General features: G+C 38.6%; 1 protein-coding gene across 2 annotated transcripts; it reads right to left on the bottom strand.

The window, feature by feature from the left end:
• Nucleotides 1-4,470: 4,470 nt before the first annotated feature.
• Nucleotides 4,471-12,567, bottom strand: arrdc2 (arrestin domain containing 2). Of its 2 annotated transcripts, XM_047809990.1 has the most exons (9): nt 12,461-12,567; nt 12,051-12,315; nt 7,165-7,234; nt 6,912-7,059; nt 6,723-6,825; nt 6,373-6,629; nt 6,103-6,265; nt 5,849-6,003; nt 4,471-5,739 (listed from the first exon to the last, which is right to left on the bottom strand). In XM_047809990.1, exons 2-9 carry the CDS (start codon nt 12,301-12,303, stop codon nt 5,686-5,688), a joined length of 1,203 nt encoding a protein of 400 aa, XP_047665946.1. In that variant the 5' UTR covers nt 12,304-12,315; nt 12,461-12,567; the 3' UTR covers nt 4,471-5,685. The 2 variants fall into 2 exon arrangements, with proteins under 2 accessions (XP_047665946.1, XP_027025689.1); XM_027169888.2 differs by lacking the exons at nt 12,051-12,315; nt 12,461-12,567 and adding an exon at nt 7,541-8,142.
• Nucleotides 12,568-21,988: the final 9,421 nt, after the last annotated feature.

Raw genomic sequence — 21,988 nt, 5'->3', positions numbered from 1 at the left:
TGTCTCTTCATAAGGAGCAGCATACCCATACCTTTGCCACACTAAGTAACGGTGAGACCAGCAGGTTATTTTTTGTTATAAATCAACTTTTTTCCTATTTGATCAATTCATTTTGCAGGATACATTATGTAACAACACTAAATGATAAATTCCTATGATATTTCCCAGCATAGACTAATAAAAACAATATAATCACATTATATAATCTGTTGTGGTCAATAATCGAAGCCTGGTCATCTCATCCTCTGACTCTGTCTTGTCCTGTTGTGCTCTTCGAGTTCTCGTGTCAACATTTTAATCTTATTGACAGTTGCTGCAAGACTGTTTACATCTGCTGCATCCCCTTGTGTGCAGCTGTTTACTTGTACTTACAGTGTTGCGTCAGCAGACTAAAGGCCATTATATTCCCTAAGGGTATAATGAAATGATAAAAGAGCATGAAGGAAATATTCTTTTTCTCACCGGATGGGTTGTTATTTATATAGTGTATGTGTATTTAAAAAAAAATAACATTTGGATGAACAGAACAACGGTAAATGCAGTCAAAAAAGAATAGAAATTTCAAGTCCATGACAAGTTAAAGCTTGGTCTATGTATAAATCTATATTTGTTCTGACAGTATATGTATCTTGAGTGTATATAGTGCATAAGGTTACCAGATATTTTGTGGCATTGCCAGATACATATGTCATTTCTGCGTGAACAATTTATGTCACTTACAAATGAAATTTGAAGTAAGCTGGGTATTTGTTAGGTTCACTAATATACTTAAATAAATATACTTAAAGGAGGGGGTACGGTGGCTTAGTGGTTAGCACGTAACACCTCCAGGGTCAGGGTTCGATTCCCGCCTCTGCCTTGTGTATGTGGAGTTTGCATGTTCTCCCCATGCCTCGGGGGTTTCCTCCGGGTACTCCGGTTTCCTCCCCCGGTCCAAAGACATGCATGGTAGGTTGATTGGCATCTCTGGAAAATTGTCCGTAGTGTGTGTGTGTGAGTGAATGAGAGTGTGTGTGTGTGTGTGTGTGTGTGTGTGTGTGTGTGTGTGTGTGTGTGTGTGTGCCCTGTGATGGGTTGGCACTCCGTCCAGGGTGTATCCTGCCTTGATGCCCGATGACACCTGAGATAGGCACAGGCTCCCTGTGACCCGAGAAGTTCGGATAAGCGGTAGAAAATGAATGAATGAAATATACTTAAACGTTATTTTTTAATTCTAAACCTTTAATTACGTACCCATTTGACGGCTATTCTAGCCATGTTTTATTCCACCCAAAAAAAAAAAGAAAAAAGAACAGAAAATTTACTACAACAATCTGGCAACATCGTATGTGTGCAGACCAGGCAAGCGCCTTTGACGTTTAAGGCTCTATAAACAGTAATGTCTTTGTTGTTACTTCTTTTAGCAGTAGCCTAATTTAAGTGAATTTAAATAATAATAGTGTTTTGTTTGCATAAAAAAACAGGTGACATTAATGCTGACATTGTTTGAGATCAATCTGACATTTAGACAATTCTTTTGGCTTGAAGTGTGAGACCTGTTTGTGTCTCATTCATGCTGAAAATCTGACATAATCCATTTGGTAATGAGTGTAGGCTTGAATCAGAATAATTCTGAAAGAGAAACAAAAGAGGATCTGTAAGATCTGAAAAAAAAAAATCCAGTAAGCTAAACTCATCAGCTTAGTAAACAGCCCTGATTTAAAATAGAAAAGCAAAAAGTTTAACTTGAGCTTTTATACAAAAAAATGGAGATGTTGCAGCCTGCTGTATTTTTCTCTTCTTGGGAATGTTCCAACTGGCTCTCGGAGGTGTTACAGGAGCCTCCTGGTGTGCTAAGGAAGTTCTCATGGGTTCCATAAATTAGTTACCAAATCTTCCTTCTGCACAGTAAACAGTTTGGTTCCAGATGCACACCTCCAAACGTCACGATCCCATGTATGAAAACCTAGACTGTGTGTTTGTTTGTGTGTTTGGATGCAGATACTTCTTGATAATATGCATAATTAACCATGTGACCTAGGGACTTGGTGCTGAGTGGAATTAAAACATCTGTCTTGTGACCAGGAGTCTTCATTTGGAGCATTGATGTCATATGTCGTACAAGGTGTGTGTGTGTGTGTGTGTGTGTGTGTGTGTGTGTGTGTGTGTGTGTGTGTGTGTGTGTGTGTGTGTGTGTGTGTGTGTCAGTCAGTTGGGACTCGTTATTAATGTGTGTCTGTATACCATACGACCAACTGCAATAGTAACACCATGACATTTTAGTACAGTTCTTTCAAAAAAAATTCTTTTTTTTTAAATGGAACTAAAAGGTGTCCAAACTTATTATATTTGGACAACCTTACTTTTGAACTATTTATTTGACTGCAGTCATTTGTTTAATAGTGTAGGCCTTTTAAATAAATGTTGCAGAAATGCCATAAAAAGTGCCATATTTTGTAGACTTTGAATAGACATCATGAATCCTTACAAAGACCAGGTTGGTGTCTTTACACATGTACATAGTTAAGTAGAAACTATGCAAATAAAGTGTAAAATGATCTCTAAAAGATTATCACAAAGACCAGTGAGATATCAAAACAAGTTCTGAACAGGTATCAATCATTCATTGTTTATTAAAAGAACCTCTCCAGAATTTTGAAGATGTTTAACTCCACCATGTGACTGATTAAGGAGGACATTGTCATGTCAGAGAAGCAGCCAAGAAGCCAAGGGAAAACCTGAAGGAGCTGAAGAGCTCCACAACAAAGATGAAGCTGTTCATAGAACAACCATAACATGGTGGAATCTCAGAAAGCTTGTGGAAATATGTTCTCTGGTCTGATTAAATCAAAACCAAAAGTTCCGGCCTTGTGAAAAAAAAAGCAACGTTTACTGGAGACCCTCGCTGCTCATCACCCTGAGATCACCACCCCGACACTGAAGCCTGATTGTGGTAGCGTCACACTGAGAGTTTACTGAAAGATCTTTAGCCTCTTGTTTGCTGGTCGATGACATCAACATTTCCTAAAAATACTCAGACCAGCCTGCCTGGTACCACCAACCATTCCACGGGCTGATGTTTGATGTGCACATGTTTGAACTGCAGTTCTTGACCTGTATCTACATGATATTATGCATTGACCTGTACTGCTGCTACATGATTGGCTAATTGGATCATTGCATGGATGAGCAGATGTTCTTATTTAAATTTGTATTTAAATGAATTTCATAATTTTTTAGATTATTAAAAAAAAAAAAAAGTTAATTGTTAAATCATGTTTGCATGGCCGATCAAAAACATTGTTTACCCTTGTTTGTAATCTGTATCCCATTTGTAGACAAAAAAACAACATCCTTCTTTAAATTGTATAAGAACAGAATTTGTTTTACTTTTCTCTATGCTTTAGTGGTCCCAGTTTGACCGGAGTCGGTAAAAGTGAGTGTCTTTTAAGGAGAATAAACTTAAACCATATGTACTGTGTGTTCACACACAATCACGTGGTCCTGTATGAAGTTGTTTTTGATATCAAGAATAGCTTGTGTTGTCTGAGGTAGCAGTAATCAGAGCAACAGCCTTGTAACAGCCTGTCCTCACCAGCCACAATTCAAACACCAGTAAACGATGCTGTTCTCAGTACAGAAAGTTCTGTTTCACTTTTGTTGTTCCTCTTTCAGCACAGTTGAGCAACTTAGGTCACATGGTCTGAGGTAATGCAAAAAAAAGGGAAAGGAAAGAAACAAACATGCTGCAGAAACGTCATTAGCGATAAGCTGCTTTACTTTCTGTACTCTTTAAACCACGTAAGCCTTCAGTGTGTTTTATGGGAAATAAATGGTGATTTTTGGGTTGCTTTGAGTACATGGCTGCAGGCCAAATCTTCACCAGTTAAACTTTATGAAATATCCCAGATTGTTTGTGTGTGTGTGTGTGTGTGTGTGTGTGTGTGTGTCCCTGCTTCTTAATTTAGTACAATTAAGTAGCATTGCTCTCACTGAAGCAATACAGAGCAAGAACATGTTTATGCTTGTTTTGCTAGCAAAGCCATAGGACTTGTATAGAGAAGCATCTGAATTTTAAAATATCATCTAAATATAATCATCTACTATAAATCAAACCTTTTCAAATCTCATTCTAATAATGAAATTGTTTAAAATGTAATCTTTAAAAAGATCTTTAAAATAAGTCTCCAAAAAATCTGCTAAAATAAAGCTGGTGTAGTAGAAACTTGTAGTAGAATATATTTACATTTACGGCATTTAGCAGACGCCCTTATCCAGAGCGACTTACATACTTTTTTTATACAACTGAGCAATTGAGGGTTAAGGGCCGTGCTCAGGGGCCCAGCAGTGGCAGCTTGGTGGACGTAGGAATCGAATATATATATATATATATATATAAAAATATATATAAAAATATATATCTCACTTTGGATTAGACATGTGGTGTAACAGAACCAGTCATAAACAAATTAATACTCCAGCCACACAATAAACAATTAATAAAATATATTTTTGAATATGAAAAAAAAAGAAAAAGAAATCAACTATAAAATACATTCATTTTTCCATGAGTGCCATAAACAGTACATTCAACGTGTTATTACCTGAAGTTGTTTTTCACAATTTGGAATTTCATTAGCTATCTTTGGAATGTTAAGTACACTTCAGAGTGGTATAACAAGTTTAAAGCTTAATGCATCGTCGTGCATAATCCCTGTAATCAGTCGAGCTGCTGTTGCAACAACAGAAAAAGGCACAGCGAGCAAACATGGCTTGTTATCCAGCTAATGACTTTAAGACATAAGGTCTGTGCCTGCTTACAGCGTTGTCATAAGTCATATAAGGCCACTGGCAAAACATTAAAAAAAGCACCTTGTTAGAGTCATGTTAAAGCCTTAAATGTTTATGCTTTGTCTTCATCATCACATCGGCAGTTTCCTATTCGAGAAAACATCCTGCCTCCAGTAAATATTTCAGTAAATATGGAGACACTTCAACTTATCCTTTTGCCCTGTATTATACGTGCATATAAAAGGCAGGTCTGGATATACACAACTCTCTCTCTCTTTTTTTTAACCTGCATACAGCAAACACCAAAAAGAGTAACATTGTGTTCTTGGTGGTAGAGATACAAAGGAGAAACAATGCATTCCCAGAAGCACTTTGACTACCACCAATGGTTTGTTGTTTAAAAGCATTATTACTCCAGATAGCAGATGGTGATTATATGATATGGAGTGGTCACAATGTTGACTTTAAGTACAGAAAAGTCACCTTAACACTGAGCCCCACAGGGTTAGGCATTACTTTTAAAAAAGGCTCCTTCACGAGCAAACCTTTCCCCCAGACTAGCCACCTCTAACACAAAATAAGCTTCAGAGGTTGTTAGTCATTAGCGGGCACTGACCAAAGTCTACTCAGAGACAGGTTAAAGGACAGATGCGTGAGAGGAAAAAAAATCCATTCGTCTTGTGCCTCTTCTAATTTTTCTCTCTCTTGCAAAGACTCGGGAATCCATCCGGCCATCAGTCCAGACAGTTCCTAGTTCTCGTCCTTAACTGGCATCACCGCACATATCCTAAGCCGATGAACACAGCTCCCCAGGGGCAGGTGCCAATCTCAGAGATCTAAAGCCTCCAGCAGACAGCAAATCTCTGCTTTTTTTATTTTAAACATGATATCACTGTGTGATGCTCAGCGTGATGTTCAACAGGTCATGCAGCGTGGTCTGATGTTCACGGGCTGAGGATTCGGGTCCACCTGAAAAATAGAAAGAAGATTGTATGTTTAACAGAGACAAGTTATTTAGATCTTTAACAGGGATTTAATTTTACTGTTGTTTGTTCTAAAACACCTGAATGTTACATACCTCACTGTATACTGGTGGTGGCCTGAAGCGGAATTCCTGCACATACGCCATGAAGGGGCGCTCCAGTACTGCGCTGAGGTCCTCCTCAACACGGCTGACTACAGAATTCTGCTCAGCCTCCTCTTCAGTGACGACCGAGCTGTATTCAGGAGGGGCTGTGAGAAAACCGGAAGAAAAATCCAATCTCTGTAAATGTGCATTCTGAATAGGGAAAAGAACTTTGGTAGAGTTGGAGGAAGTGAGGATGTGCTCACCTTCACGCTGCTCAGGGATGACCATGCGGAACCAGTCCATGTTCAGACTGTACTGGCTGCTGACGCTGGAGGTGCGGCTGCCAAAAGGATGGAGAGGGATGGTCCCCATGACCAGTGGAAGCTCCAGAGACAGCTTTGAGGGGCCAGGAATGTCCACACAAACCTAATGAATGAAAGCGGTGAAACTTTAAGGATCTGAGGGCTCACATAGCAACATCTCTAATATTTCTAAACTAGAGAGAATGGCAGATGCAGAAACCTCATATTTACCTTAAGCATGTACTCCACTTTGATGATACGGCACTGAAGGATTGAGGGACCGACCGGAGGGATCTTGATGGCGCGGCCGTGCCAGGTCTCCCTGCGCCTGGCTCCCACTACATCTCCACACAGTGTGGCTATAACGGCTTGCTTCTGCTTCATGGTGCCCCTTGCAATGAAGGTCTGAGTCTGGGTGATGTAAGCCTTGGGCACGACAGGTCGAGAGGTGGAGTTGTCAAATTCAGCAAAGACCGGAATCACTTCACCTGTGAAGGGATAATGATGCATCAACATTCATGGTCATTTTTTTAATTTTCCTTTCCAAATTCTCTGAACATGCATAAAGTTACCACCCTCACCTGGTGTGTAGCCTTTGCGGTTGATCTTTGCAGTGACAGACACTTGTCCAAAATTGTGGTACCAGACACGAGCTATCTTCTCTTTGGTTCCAGCCTGAGGTGCCTGCAATTTTCACCAATATTCAGAACATGTTCCTGCTACAGCAGACACATTATTCCTCAAGTTCTAGCGAATGCTTTCAAGCTTACAAGGAGGGACGGCGTGTTGATATCGATGGGTTCGATAACGGTGAACTCTTTCTTGATCTTCTTCACTGGATGCCACGGTCGGTGCAACTTCACCTTGACCCAGTACCGAATGTTGCCATGCTTGCCTTCAAAGGAAGTCACCAGTGTCCTGGAAGACAAAACACAAGATCAGATTATTTTCTCCATCCATATTAGCCTGTTTGAAAACACTTCAATGATATTTAAGATGCAAATTAAAGTAAAACAAACTCACTCTTCAGGAAGCTGGAAACTGAACGGATATTCATGTCTTCCAGCAGAAAGCGTTGTCGTTTCCCCGTTATCTGTTTGGGGGAGAGAAAAAAACATCATGTTATAACGTGAAACTTCAGAAGTCCTTATGACTTGACCAGCATCCTGCCTCAGACTCGTACACTTCACGAGTGTGAGGTGAGATGAAGACTGAGATATTCTAACAATATGGTCACATCATGCATATAAAACCAGCTAGTCTTTCAGTTACACGGTTTATAACGATTAATGGACCCAAAACTGTCTTCAGTAGCACTTTATAAGGGTTATAAAAGAGTGATGAGGCTGAACACAAACAAAGCACACAGAGCTTCCTGTGTAAGATCAGGGGAACAGACCTGCCTGCAGAAGCACCTCTCTCCGGTTCAGATACTCCACCTCGTCGCTGTAGTTCTGTGTATAAGCCGTGCTGGATCCTGCACTGCGAGATTCAGTCCAATGCACTTTCGCATAACCTTCAGCATGAAGTTTTACCGATTGCACTTTAGTTTCTGCACTGAGCTCGAGCGCGATTCGTCCTGACACCACATCTCCACTGCTGAACACAGGCGGAGAGGAAACATCAGGGGAGTCAAAAACAACCTGAAACTTCTTCACCTTGTCGAAAATCTTCATCTTCACGGTTCTTAAGGAAGGCTCAAAAGTGTATCCGAGTCTCCCGGGCGCTGTGTTAGAATCGCTCGGGAATCGATGCTTCTCGCTCGATTCAAAACAAAACTAAAAAACATCATAGACTCAATAGGCCCTTTAACATGAAGGAAGGGGGCGGGGAATTCTCCTAATTATGCAAAGATCTGTGCCGCGATTGGCTGTGGCTTGTAAACATCACTGGGTGTGGAGAGGGTGGGCGGAGCAAACGCTGCCTGATGATTGATGCTTGCAGGTTCTTGGTGAAAAACAAGCTGACTGAGCATGCTCGAAAACAGACTTTGAAAACAATACACGCCGAGACAAAGTGTACAGACTGTTTTATGCAAATGTGAACTGACACCGAAATTAATTTAAATATAACTTAACCATCGTGGAGCATGACATAAAACATTGAAATAAATGAGGCGAATATGCGCCTGCCATATTGTCCATTTAAACATTTTGAGCAAAAAGAAAAACGATGTTAAAATAAATAAAAAGTTCATAACGCCATCCCATTTCTGTGCAAAATATATCTGCCTTCCGTGTAGACTGAAGAGCGCCTGTACTATGTGGCTCCTTGTGTATCTCTGGCTCCCCCTGGTGTCTAGAAAGTAAATCGCGCAATAATAACGCCTCCCATTATTATTAGTAGTTTTTAACATATAATATCTTCACAAGAACGGGCTGAGCTTGTGCATCGTGAAAAATAAGCTCCACTCTTCTACTTTCAACTAGATTTACAAGTGTGGCTGTGGAGATTTTCATTCAGGATTAGTGAGCATTAGTGAAGCCAGTCAGTGTCGTCAGAGATAGGAGTCCTGGTGTGCAGTTAATGTTTCAGTTCACCCCAAAGTTGTTCAGTGGGGTCGAGGTCAGGGCTCTGTGAAGGACAATTTTTTTCCAGGCCAAACTTAACGTACCATGTCTTCATGGATTTTTTTTGGTGCATAGAGGCATTGTCAAGCTGGAACTGGTTTGAGTCGCTTACTGTCATTGAAGGGTTACAGTGTATGCTTACTGTTACACTGTACAAAGTACTTGTGAAAAAAAAGTGTGAACATTTTTGTGTTTCAAGTTTAGTGGAAACAGTTTGTAGGTCCACATATGAATGTGATGGTGAATTGTCCAAAAACCTTTGTCCATACAACATATTTCAGCCCACAGCCAAAACCAGATTAACTCTATATTCAAAGCATCACTGAGCAAAAGAGTTTTTCCTCTACAACTACAGATTACATTCTAATGAGGGAATGTCAGTGTGGACTGTTTATTTTTGTCAAGCAAATGCAATGCAAATCGACATAAAAACATGGTCTGTCTTAGGTATTTTTGTTCTGCCATCTTTCTGAAGAAAGACCATGTATATACATTTCTCCAGAACTCTAGTAATTTGGTAGGTCAAACAGTGAAACAGTGAATAAATAAAAACAATGGCTGCTAGAACTAAAGTGACTGAAATTATGAGATCAAGGGTCCGTGATCCTTCACAAGTGAGTCAACTCCTTCAGGTGAGCACTGAGAACTGACTCACTTTGGGGTTTTGTTTCTTTTTTTCATAGAAGCGTTGTAGCTAATACCATGTAATATAATGTAAATGCTTCAACTCAAATCAGCTTTTACAAAGAAAACAAGAAAGAAAAAAAACAAACAAACTACTGGTTAGACACAATAAGCATTTTCTTGTCTTTAAAAGTTAGTCTGATGTAAATAATTGGAATATTTTTTGTTTATTTAGCCCAGTAATCTCTCCAGTTAGATTTTCTTTATTGATTGAGCTTTATTTAGCCCAGTCTTTGCCTGAAGGTTAAAATCCCTTTTGCCTGCGAGATGTGGTAATAAACATTGGTAATAAACTCCATATGATGGTGCTTCAGCTTACTCCTCTTTTTCCATCTTGCTATGAGTTTTATATCATAGCAGAAGTGGAAAAATGTTATCTTCTGCACTATTACAGCCTCAATAACTTCCACTTTTCCACTTACGTTATGTTCCACACTCACGTTATGTTCCACACTCAAGGTTAAAATGTGTTTCTTTATCAGAGATAAGCGTTATCATGATTACAACCACTATTACAAAATCACAAATCTTCATCTGAAACATTTGAATTGATTACACTGCTGGAGCATGCAAACTAACGGGGATGTTCCATGCCTAATGAGGGGGTTCACTGTGTCGAGTTGTAGTTTAGTAGTATAATCTTTTTATGAGTGCTAATTAGTGCAACTGACTGACTACATTAAACAGATTTAATCCTAAACACTAATAAAATAAAATAAAGTATGCATAAAGTCTGCTTGAATTCCTCTTCAGTCTGAATTTGGAATTGCTGTTGGTGATCAGTTTGGGTTCTCTTTATTTTGGGGTGGGGAATACAATTCTGTCATTTTTGTGTCCATTATAAAAGTACAATATGCACATTTCCAGCTAAAAGATGCATATTAAGGAGGTTGAAAGGTAAGGAAATGCTACAAGAACAAGGACTCATAAATAAATATGATAGTTGTACAAATTTTGTATGTTGTAATGTGCATATTATTTAGATTTTATCCATTGAAGAAGATGCCTACAGAAGTGGGGACAAAGCCTTGTACAAACAGGCCAAATACACACTAAATAGAAAGATAAGAGTGGAAAAGCAAAACTACACTGAAAAGTTAAAAACAGCTTTCAAGTAATGATGCTACATCAGTGTGGAAAGGCCTGTAAGCCATCACCAGTTAAAAGACCCCATCCCCCAGCACTGAGGCTATTTAACAAATGGCTGAAGACCTGAACGAGTTCTACTGCAGGTTTGAAAAAAAAAAGCCTGGTCTGACACCTCACACCCACTCTGAAAATCTTACAACATGCCCATGTCAAGCTGTCCAGCTATCATCCATCTTCAAACTGATATTCAACAGATCACTGGAGCTGTGCAAAGTCCCCTCCTGCTTCAAATGCTCCACCATCATCCCAGGTACCTTCCTGAATAAACTGACACAGCTCTCTGTACCCACGTCCATCTGTCAGTGGATCACCAGCTTCCTGACAAGACAGGCAGCAGTGAGTGAGGCTGTGAAAACTCACATCCAACACCCACACTATCAGCACTGGAGCTCCTCAGGGCTGCATTCTCTCCCCACTGCTTTTCTCTCCCGACACAAATGACTGCACATCTAAACACCCTTCTGTCAAGCTCCTGAATTTTGCAGAGACACTACAGTCATCAGTCTCATCCAGGACAGAGACAATCTGCATACAGACAAGAGGTTGAGCAGCTGGCTGTCTGATGCAGTCACAACAATCTGGAGCTGAACATGCTCAAAACTGTGGAGATGAAAGTAGACTTTTGGAAACCCTTTAGGAACCATCTCCCAGGACCTGAAGTGGGACAATCAAATTGACTCCATTGTGAAAAAGGCCCAGCAGAGCTTGTACTTCATTCGTCAACTGAAAAAGTTCAACCTGCCACAGGCACAGGTGGCACAGTTTTACTCAGCTGTTATTGAGTCGGTTCTGTGCTCTTCTATAACTGTTTGGTTTGTGTCAGCCAGCAAATCAGATTTAAGAAGTCAGCAGTGGACTGTTAGGACAGCAGAAAGTAACAGTGGTGTTCACCTGCCCAACCTTCAGGATTTGTACAACTCTTTAGTGAAGAAACGGGCAGGTAACATCATTACAGACCCCTCTCACCCCCGCCACAACCTGTTTGCACGTCTCCCTTCCGAACGATGCTACAGATCTCTGTGCACCGGAACATCTAGGTACAAAAACAGTTCCCCCCCCCATGTCATGTCCGGCTTAAACAGCTAGTACAGGGATTGTTACCTGTGTTCTGTAATTCATTCTGTAATTAATTCTCCATCTCTAATTACTGCCTTTTTCTCAAGTACTATGTTAATATGCAAATCCTTACAATTTACATGTTTACTGTTCTCATGCCAGATATGTATATATGTATGTATGAACACTTGGCAAATAAAGCTGATTCTGAATAAAACTTTGCTATTCAAATGAAATGATTCGTATTATCCTTGTTGTTGAGAACTCTTCTCCACCATGCAAGTTTACAGGCAACTCGATGGAGGACGTGGTGTTTTGTCTGCATCTGTAGCTGTGGGCAGATAAAAACGCCCCCTAGTGGCCCTCTGCTTTCTCTACCATGGTCGAAGAAGAAAAACACTGAGCAGCAAGTCACCATTGACCAAACAACAGTAAGTTACAGATACACACCTACAATCAGATGTTGTCTCTTCTTGAAGTAGGTGATCTGGGACGTGTAGTCGTTGTACAGAGTGTTTACACCGATACCCCTTTGCTCCAGCCAGTGTGCAAACGCGACTCCGCTGCTCTGTACCTTCAGCGCTCTAATGTCCGTCTGCCTGTGGAGCTCCAGCACAACCTTCCCGTTCACTGCCTCCCCGCTCCGGTACACCGGGTCCCCGGGACAGTCCAGCTCCAGGGCAAACAGCCTGATACAACTCATTGTTGTAGAAGACTAGAAGAAATGAAGCGTGTCCTCTCAACTACCGGAAATATCTGCTATTCTCATAAACGGAACACAGTTTTATCAGGGATTAAAGTGAGGAAATAACTGACCTAAAGTGAGGAAATAACTGACCTAAAGTGAGGAAATAACTGACCTAAAGTGGAGCAAAGCTCGAGATACTTGTGTACTTCATAGACCCGTGTCCAGTACATATAACCCTCGCCACGTTTATCTCACCACGCCCACTACAAACAAGACCATGTGAACAGAACTAGCCACGCCCCTTCCTGCTGTTCAGAAGCAGAATCAGAATCAGCTTAATTCGTATATACACATACGTACATATATATATATATACATATACATATATATATATATACATATACATATATATATATATATACACATATATATATATATACACACATACATACACACATACATACATACATACATACATATCTGGCATGAGAACAGGAAACATTAAAAGAGTAAAAATTTACATAGTTTTAAATAGTTGTAATCACACTAACTTTATCATTGTTGTATATCGTTGATTTTTTTTTAATGAGGATAATGTGCCGCGGAAACCCATATGAAATTGCTTGTTTGTGTTTGGATGTGCCTCCTGTCATTTAGTTTATAGACACACTCCTCTATGGGCTTCTGTAGATCCTGAGGGTGGAACTTCTTGGTCCTAGGTGGGAACGGGGAGGAGTGTGGTTATGGAATCCACCTGCTTAACTGTTAATCATATCAACTTAGTTAAATAGATAAATTTTAATCTTAAGCATCAACATTCTTGCATATCTTTTTTAAAGAATGTCATATGATTCATCTTCCACAAATATTAAACAGCAATATTATATTTATTTAGCTTGGAATTAATTCTAAATACCAGCTAGCTAAAGTTAGTTAACAATTCCTAGCTTTACTTTAAAGTGTATGTGTAAACGCATTCAAGGCCTCTTTTTGTATCAGCAATGACAAGATAGCCCATTTTAAAATGAATAACAACTTAAATATGTCTGTTGTAGTTGTCACATTCAAGTTTTTGACATGCTCTCAGTTTGGAAGTCAGGGTGGGCTACCAAATATATGTGTTTATAGAAAAATATGAATGTTTAAGTCTGCTCATTTTGCTAATATTATATTTCTATGATATATGAACATGTGTGTATGATGGTCAGGTGTTCACATACTTTTGACTGTATAGTGTAACTGGATGAGGTTAGTGAAGAGTATCATCTTACCGAAGATGTGTGTAGTGTTTCTGCTCTACCTCTGGATCAGAAAAAGCAGCTCGTCCCTCAGGAACAGTATGTTTTTCATCACAAGTTTCTCTTTACACAGATTCATTGAAAATATACTCCTTTCCTTTCCTAGTGTCTTGGGCTTGGCTATTTCTTTGTTCAGATGTGTAGTACGTTATGTTGTTTGTTGTCAAATGTAAAAGACATGAAAAAGATTTATATGCTTGGATCAACATATGCAGAAATATGCAGGTCGGTATGCCGTAATATACATTTATGGTTTCTCTGGCCAAGCAAAATGTCATTATTATTATTATTATTATTATTATTATTATTATTATTATTATTATTATTTATTGCTAAGAACGTGTTATTGTACTGTATTTATTTAGTATATTTCTCATAAGCTTTATGCCTTGTTGGATTTCTGTTTCTGTAACAAAATAATAATTATTAAACTAATAATAAATTGATCTTGGTGCCATGTGATATTGACTACAGTATATTGCATTCCTGCCGTACACCCATTGTTCCTAGGACATTCTCCGGATCTACTGCAATCATCACCAGGATGAAGAGGTACACTGAATTATATTTAACATATTTGCTTAAGAATAGTGTTAGATATGTTAGAATATCCCAAAAATACAAACGTCTTCCTTTTTTTCCCATTTAAAGTCTGTCAGTTTTGGTCAACAATGAAAGTTTGTCAAACCAAAACTACCCAAGTTCAAGGTAATACAGCAGTCAGAGGACTAAACTGTTCTGTGTTTGTTTAGAGGAAAATAAACAGGAATGTCCCAAGAGACCAGGTGGCAAACAGTTCAGTAGAAACAGTGGGTTGATGAAGTCTGGTCAAATATTTAGTCTCCTCTTACAAGTGTACAGAACTGTCTCTAATGTAAAGCTGCATGTTTAACTATCTTAAATTATTGACATATTGTGCCTGCATGTCAGAACCTGCTTATACATGATTCATTCAGTATATTAGCTCATATCGACCGCCGCAGCATAAATGGCTGCCCACTGCTCCGGGTGTGTGTTCACGGTGTGTGTGTGCACTGCTGTGTGTGTGCACTTTGGATGGGTTAAATGCAGAGAATGAATTCTGAGTATGGGTCACCGTACATAGCCGTATGTCACGTCACTATAATAATTTAAAGCGCCATTTGCTTATAAATAGAGCACTCAGTCTTTTGGAATAAGAGTTTGGGAAAAAAATTCATAGATGGATCTATCTGTGATACCCTCTCTCTTAACTATTGCCCCGGTTCCAGATGAACAGCAGCAGTACACAATTAAACGATGCTGCCGCCACCATGCTTCACTGTGCTTATGGTGGTATTTGGGTGAGAAGCTGTCTTGTGTTTGTGGCAAAAAATATCTTTTTATTTATGCATGCCCAAAAAAGGTTATGGTCACTGAAGATTCCATGCACAAAAGCAAAAAAAGGTCTACTTTCAAAAAGGAGAACATTTACATTAATTTAAAAAAAAAAAAATCTGTTTAAATGTAGAACATCTGCCCAAGAATGAGTTCAGTCAGAATGAGTGCATTAATATCAGCCTTGCAGCCAGAAATACTATCAAAGCTGCTGTTAGAGGATTTAAACATCAACATCTTTGTAGCACTCAGAAGCTCTGATTCAACAGCAATATGTATTAATAACATACCTCCATTGTGTGTGTGTGTGTATATATATATATATATATATATATATATATATATATATATATATATATATATATATATATATATATATATATATATATATAGTGTGTGTCACGTCTTCTACAGGTTAGTTGAACACAGTCACTTTGCACAGTAGTAACAGCTGAACCAGTCTCAGATGTCTTACAGATGTCAAACAGAAGACAAAACATAAAAATACACACATTTCTCACATCTCATCAGATGTGCTGATGGTAGTTAGGATTTATTAGCTATTCTAAGAGTTTCTTACAATTTCTCATGAATAGAAAATGATCAAAAAAGCATTTACTTGTCACATGTACATTACAGCACACTGAAATTCTTTCTTTGTATATCCCAACGTTGAAGGTTGGGGTCAGAGCTTCAGGGTCAGCCATGATACAGTGTCCCTGGGGCAGCAAGGCATAAGGGCCTTGGTCAAGGACCCAACAGTGGTATCTTTTAGTGCTGAGGCTTGAACCCCAATCCTCTAGTTAACAACCTTAACCGCCTGAACAACTACTGCCCCTTGAATCCAATATAGTTCTATATTCAACCCTTATGGATGATGGACGGAGCCTTTTTATTAGGATATATTTTATTTTATATAACAACATATGTTTATAAAGAATATAAACAGGACAAATGCTCAATAAAAGTGTTTTCAATTAAATTCTTTTTTTAGAGTCTCTAATGTAAAGAAAAGCAAGTTTTATCCTTTTTATATTGCATTTAATGGTGTGAACATCCAAGATACAACTGTTGTTAGATTTGTATTAATAGCTTCAATAAATGAAAAGTCCCTCACCAGCCCCTGTTTTGTTTTGTTTTTTCATTTTTCTCACGAAATTATGAATACGCAACCAGAGAGTATGAAGGAACAGTCTTATATTTAACTGTAACAAAGCACTGACACTGTGGATGACTTACAAAAATGCGAAATAGATTCAATTTGTATCAGTAAATGTAGTTTCAGTAAAAAGACTGCTGTTACTTTGTCAGCATACAGTAGATACAGTAGTGAATAAAAAAGCTGCACTTATTCAGGCTGAAGTTACATTAAAATTTAATTCAGAATTGAAACTATTTACTATTCATAGACAGAACATTATGCTCCACAGTCTGCGTTTCTATTGCCAGTACAGTATGTGTTTTGTGTTGTTTTACTTGATCTCATTTCATGTGGGGTCACCCTGATCTGCCAGCACTCGGCCTGACGGATAAATCCGGGGCTTGACTCGAGTCACGTATTTATGTGTATAGCTTTCCTGAGCTGTGGTGCTGTAAAACATTCCTTCCATGTGGAGACTCCCAAACTCCACTTTACTCTTGGTCCTGAGGCCAGGGCTATCCATGCGAACTGGGAACTGTTTCTGGTTTTCCTGAGTAAACACAAATGACATTTAGCATTCTTGGAAATGGCACTGAAGAACAAACACAAACACTGGGGTTATTACTTAGATATTGAAACTTTGGTAAGTTCGAGGTGCTGACTTAAGAAACTGAAATTGAGTTTCACCTCTGTGAAAAATAGTCAGTTGGTTGTAGCTGTTGATCTCTCTTGGTTGTGCTTTGTGCCCGTGTCACCGCTAGGTATAGAGCTCAGAGTTACATTTCCTGATTGGATATGAACTGGCTCTAGTGGAAACATGATATACAATGATGAAAAAAATTATTTATCAAAAAACGTGTAATCCCTGTTCATTCGTACAGTTTACCAATCATGTGAGAGTGGCTTAATATATAAAAACGTACAAATGCAGGTCAAGCGGATGAATTCATCTCCAAAAACATCAACATGGGGGAAACATGTGATCACAGTGTCTTTGACTCAGTTGACAGGTGCTTTAGTATTTCAGAATTTCTTGTAATTTTCCATGCACAAGTGTGTGGTGTTTTCAAGGAATGTTGTGATTAAAAAAAATTTTACCGGGCAGGTTGTCTTGTGAAATGCCTTGCTGAAATGAGAATGTACAAAAGCTAATTAAGATAACTAATAAAAATAAATAAATGTGTCTCTGCAATCGTATCAATCAGAAAATCCTCTTAAATTTCAGACCCACTGAAACCCTCCAGCCCCTCACACTCACTCCTCCGACAACTATGCTGCACTGGGCAAGAACAACTCACTCAAGGCTGCCAGACCAGTTGGCATTCCTGGGTGTATGCTTAGATCATGTGCAATACAGCATGCAGGGGATTTTTAAGGACACCTTCAAACTGTCCCACGCCCTAGCAACTGTGCCCAGTGCCGAAACACTCAAAAGCACATCTAAAGAACTGCCTTTCACCCACACTGGACCCACATCATTTTGTTCCTACCAGAGCAACAGAAGCACAGAGGATGCAGTCTCTCTTCAGCACTGCACTCTGTGCCCAGTCACCTGGACAAAAAACAACACATGCACAAATGCTGTTTGTGGACTTTAAGGGACCATCATCACTTAATTCCTAGTTAATTACCGAACTTGGGGATCTAGGCATCAACACCTTCCTATGTCACTGGATTATAGACATTCTGACCAACAGACCCCAGCATGTCAGGTCAGGCCACATTGTTAGCACAGGTGTACCACAGGACTGTGTACTAAGCCCATTCCTCTATTCCCTCTTCACTCACGACTGCAGGCCTGTGCATGGATCCAATTCTATAATCAAGTTTGCTGAGGAGCTCATCATGGACTTCAGGTAGGAGAGAAAAGTCACCCTCACCACATCAATGAGCTGACAGTTGAACATGTCTCTACCTTCAAGTTCCTGGGGATCCACGTAACAGAGGACCTGTCATGGACCACCAACACCTCCAGGCTGGTCAAGAAAGCCCACCAGTGCCTGTTCTTCCTGAGGACACTGAAGAAACGTCACTTGTCTTCAGCCATCCTGGTGAACTTTTATTACTGTGTGATTGAGAGCCTCCTGAACAACCGTGTCACAGTCTGGTATGGGAACTGCACAACCGCAAACAGCAAGGCAAAAGACTTAAAGACTTCAGGAACCTCCAGCCAAAAACCAGTAGACTGAGGAACAGCGTTTTCCCTAGAGCTGTGACCTTACTGAACTCTGCCTCCCGATGACCACCCACCCCTGAATATTATGTCAATAGCACCTGTATATTTGTCTATATAATATATAACACTGTGTATATCAAGTCTATAGCACCCAACCTGTATATATTGTATATCAATACCCATATATCCATAGCATATTCATCTGTATATTATCCTGTTCATACTGTAAACACTGTAATCATACTGTATATACTGTACATCTTGCACTTGCTGCTTACTGCACCTCTGGTTAGATGCCAGACTGCATTTCGTTTTTTTATGTTTTATTAGACAGTAAGTAGTACGTGTGCATACATGCCAGAATTATATCTTCACATTTGCTTTCTGGTTAAAAAATTATTTAAATAACCAATTGAACCAACTGATTAACTCCTGTAATGTTTTAGTTTACTGGAACAAAAAAGCTGAAATGGCGCCACCTGCTGGTCAATATTCCATCTATAAACACAAAACGGACAGATCCCAAAAGCTGTAGCACAAACATCAACCTGTCATCACATGGACATATTAGGTTTTAAACTCATTCCTTTTCTGGAGGATATTTGCCAGTTTCATATTTAGAAATAAAAGCCTCAAATGTCCAGATGTTACTGGTATATAATATTACTATCGAACCATCATATCATTGTATCTATAAAGGTTATACTGTATATTGTATGTTCAGCACTCGCTTTTGTGACATGACATGATTTTGCAAAGTGGACGAAGCTTAATCCTTCTTCAGTGTTCTAATCCAGTGGATGGGAGTTGACGTTTTTAAAATAATTTTTAACTTTTGATATTTTTATTATTGTAGTTTAAAAGATGATATGCTTTATGTAACAACAATGAACAAATCATTTCAGCCTGTAGCATCTTACCTTAAATTAAAGCTGTTTTAAATTCAATACAGTACAGTACAGTACAGTACAGTACAGTACAATACATAAATATTATCCAGACAATTCAGAGTGCAGAGAGAGAGAGAGAGAGAGAGAGAGAGAGAGAGAGAGAGAGAGAGAGAGAGAGAGAGAGAGAGAGAGAAATTTTCTTTAGACATACCAGGCTTGATTGCATTAAAAGAGGTAGCTGTGGTCCATTTGTTATCTGGATGATCTCCAAGATTGATGCACAGCTTTAACAATACAGGGTTATAGTTATGAGGAAAAAGGACAGAGGCATTTCTAATTTTATACAAATATTGTTTTCTGACTAAAAGCAACATGCCAAAGCCTTAGGCACATGTAAATGAAAGTTGTGAGATTTTTTTTCAGAAATTAAAAAAAAAAAGATTCTAAAATGAAAATGACTATAAAGTGCAGTTAGTAAGGAAAAAAAATGGGTGTGATCAATATTTGCATAAAAACTGCATTCATTCTCTGAAAATATGCTATTGTCAATATGCTGTCTTCTGAGAATTTTCCGTATGAAGTGTCCTGGCCCTGTGAGTTGGTGCCCTGACCCTGACCAGCTAAAACACTGAAGATAAATAAATGAAATGTTAACCGTCTACATGATGATTGATAAAAACCCTGATAAATATCAACTAAAAATGATGTTTTAAATAAGAAACATGAATCGTCAATAAAAAATTTTTTTTTCTACTTACTAACGTTAAAGCATGCAGTGGTCCCAATTTAACATACTCATTATTATTATTATTATTATTATTATTATTATTATTATTATTATTATTATTATTATCCTTTATTGTTTATGGTATGTAGTATTGTAGTATTATGGCATTTTCACTAATATGTAACATATAAGGAAACATACTTCTGGGCCCCTGTACAATGGAATGAGGCTGAATATGTGGTTTCACTTTCTGATATTTTGTTCTTGTCTCCCATTACCAAGGAGAGAGGAATTGCTGCAGGACATGTGGAACACGTATGGGACGATCGATAATCAAGTGCTTGTATTGAACCAGTAAATGACAAAGTCATTTAAAATTTTCCACTGAAAATTTACTGGAAATTCTACCGTCTCAGTGGTTGGCAGAGGAGAGGACCATCTATACTGGAAGAGGAGCTGGAGAATGAGATTTTTTTTTGTCTCCTGTAATTCCTGGTGCTACATCTAACCCACAAATATTCACATTCACAACATAAAGATCTGAAATCTGAGAAGATGCTAAAAATCTTGACAAGAACTGAACTCACTGACATTGGTGCTTTCTATCCGCTTTAACAACTGGTGAGACTTTGTGCGAGACATACGATTCTCTCTGTGTGGTTTCAGGAAGTTTGTCGTCTCTGCTTCATTGTGGTAGCTAAGAATAAACTACAGTAACAGGCCTGGGCACAGCTGATAGCATATGAAGATGCTGGAAACTCTCAGGCTGTGTGCTGCAGAAGCCTTTGTATCTTTGGTCTGAATACATTTTCAGGTTGGTGGTCAGTTTGGTCCATGCTGGGACTTGGCTGAGAGGTGAAAGATGATGAAGAATGAAGGAGTGGGCCACTTCTGTCTCATACTCCCTGATATCCTGAAGATCCTCCTGGTCTACTTTTGCCCGAGAGGGCTCATAAATAGCAGCTCATTTGGTTAAGGATTCAAATGATTTAAAGTCTTGCTGGAAAGTTTTCTCATATGCCTCCTTTATGCCTAACGTCTGTCTGGTATCCACCCCAAAATGGGATGTGTGATAACGTGGAGAGATTCTCTCTAAATAAAGGTTGAGGCAATGACAAGTCCATATTTACACTGAGCACCATTAAAAAGGCCTTAGGTCACTCATCTATTGCAGGGGATCCTTGTTAAAAAATAAAGTCTGACCTGGAGGTGCAGAAATAAGCAGAAATGAGAATGTATAATTACAAAATGTCAAAATTTTAAGACAGCAGGAGATTTATAATAATAATAATAATAATAATAATAATAATAATAATAATAATAGGGTACAAATATTCTGTTGGTATTATTTTAAAGATTTAAAAAATCCCAGAAACACATGAATTCATCATCCTGCCTCAGAATACACCTTGGAATAAGGCATATATCAAATGATTATAAATGATGTTTTGGTCAAGAAATATTCTTCCAGCTATTTTCATTTACAATGCACTAACTTCGAATACCTAAATTAAATCTACTGATTAATTTAGTAAATAAAGCTGGCATCTTAAAACAAACAACAAAGTTATTGAAAAACAACCAAAGTCCAGTACTTATCGGTTTGGCTTCTTTTTAAGCACAATTTTACACTTGCACTACATGCTGAGAGACACTGAAATGTTTTACTGTACCTTACAGCATGTTGATCAAGTGGGGTATATAACCTATGCAACACACACACACAGTTTGTTGTTGGAGATTTAATTATTAATGGTTTCCCCAGACAACCAGAACATCTCTTCTGACTTCAAGCTCCTGAAATATATATAAATAGCTTGAGATTTTCAGTACTGAATATCTCTGAGGTAAAAATTCATCCTTTCAGACTGATGTCAAAACTACAGTAATTGAATAGTGCATTATAGACATATTAAAAAAACTCCTTCAGTTTCCTAATTCCAAATACAATCTGTGTAACTGCACTACAGTTTTTGCTTCTTCTTCATTTTTTATTTTTTTTTTTGTCAGTCATTTGACCTTTGATTAAAGCCTTGGGATTTTCCAGACTGTTGCCAAGAATCCTCAAACCTGTAATGAAAGAGTCAAAACAATCCAAGGTAAAAAATATTT

Source organism: Tachysurus fulvidraco, chromosome 2 (genome assembly GCF_022655615.1).
Source record: "Tachysurus fulvidraco isolate hzauxx_2018 chromosome 2, HZAU_PFXX_2.0, whole genome shotgun sequence".
Lineage (NCBI taxonomy): Eukaryota > Metazoa > Chordata > Actinopteri > Siluriformes > Bagridae > Tachysurus > Tachysurus fulvidraco.
Note: the sequence above shows the minus strand (reverse complement) of the source record. Positions and strands in the feature narration are given on the sequence as shown.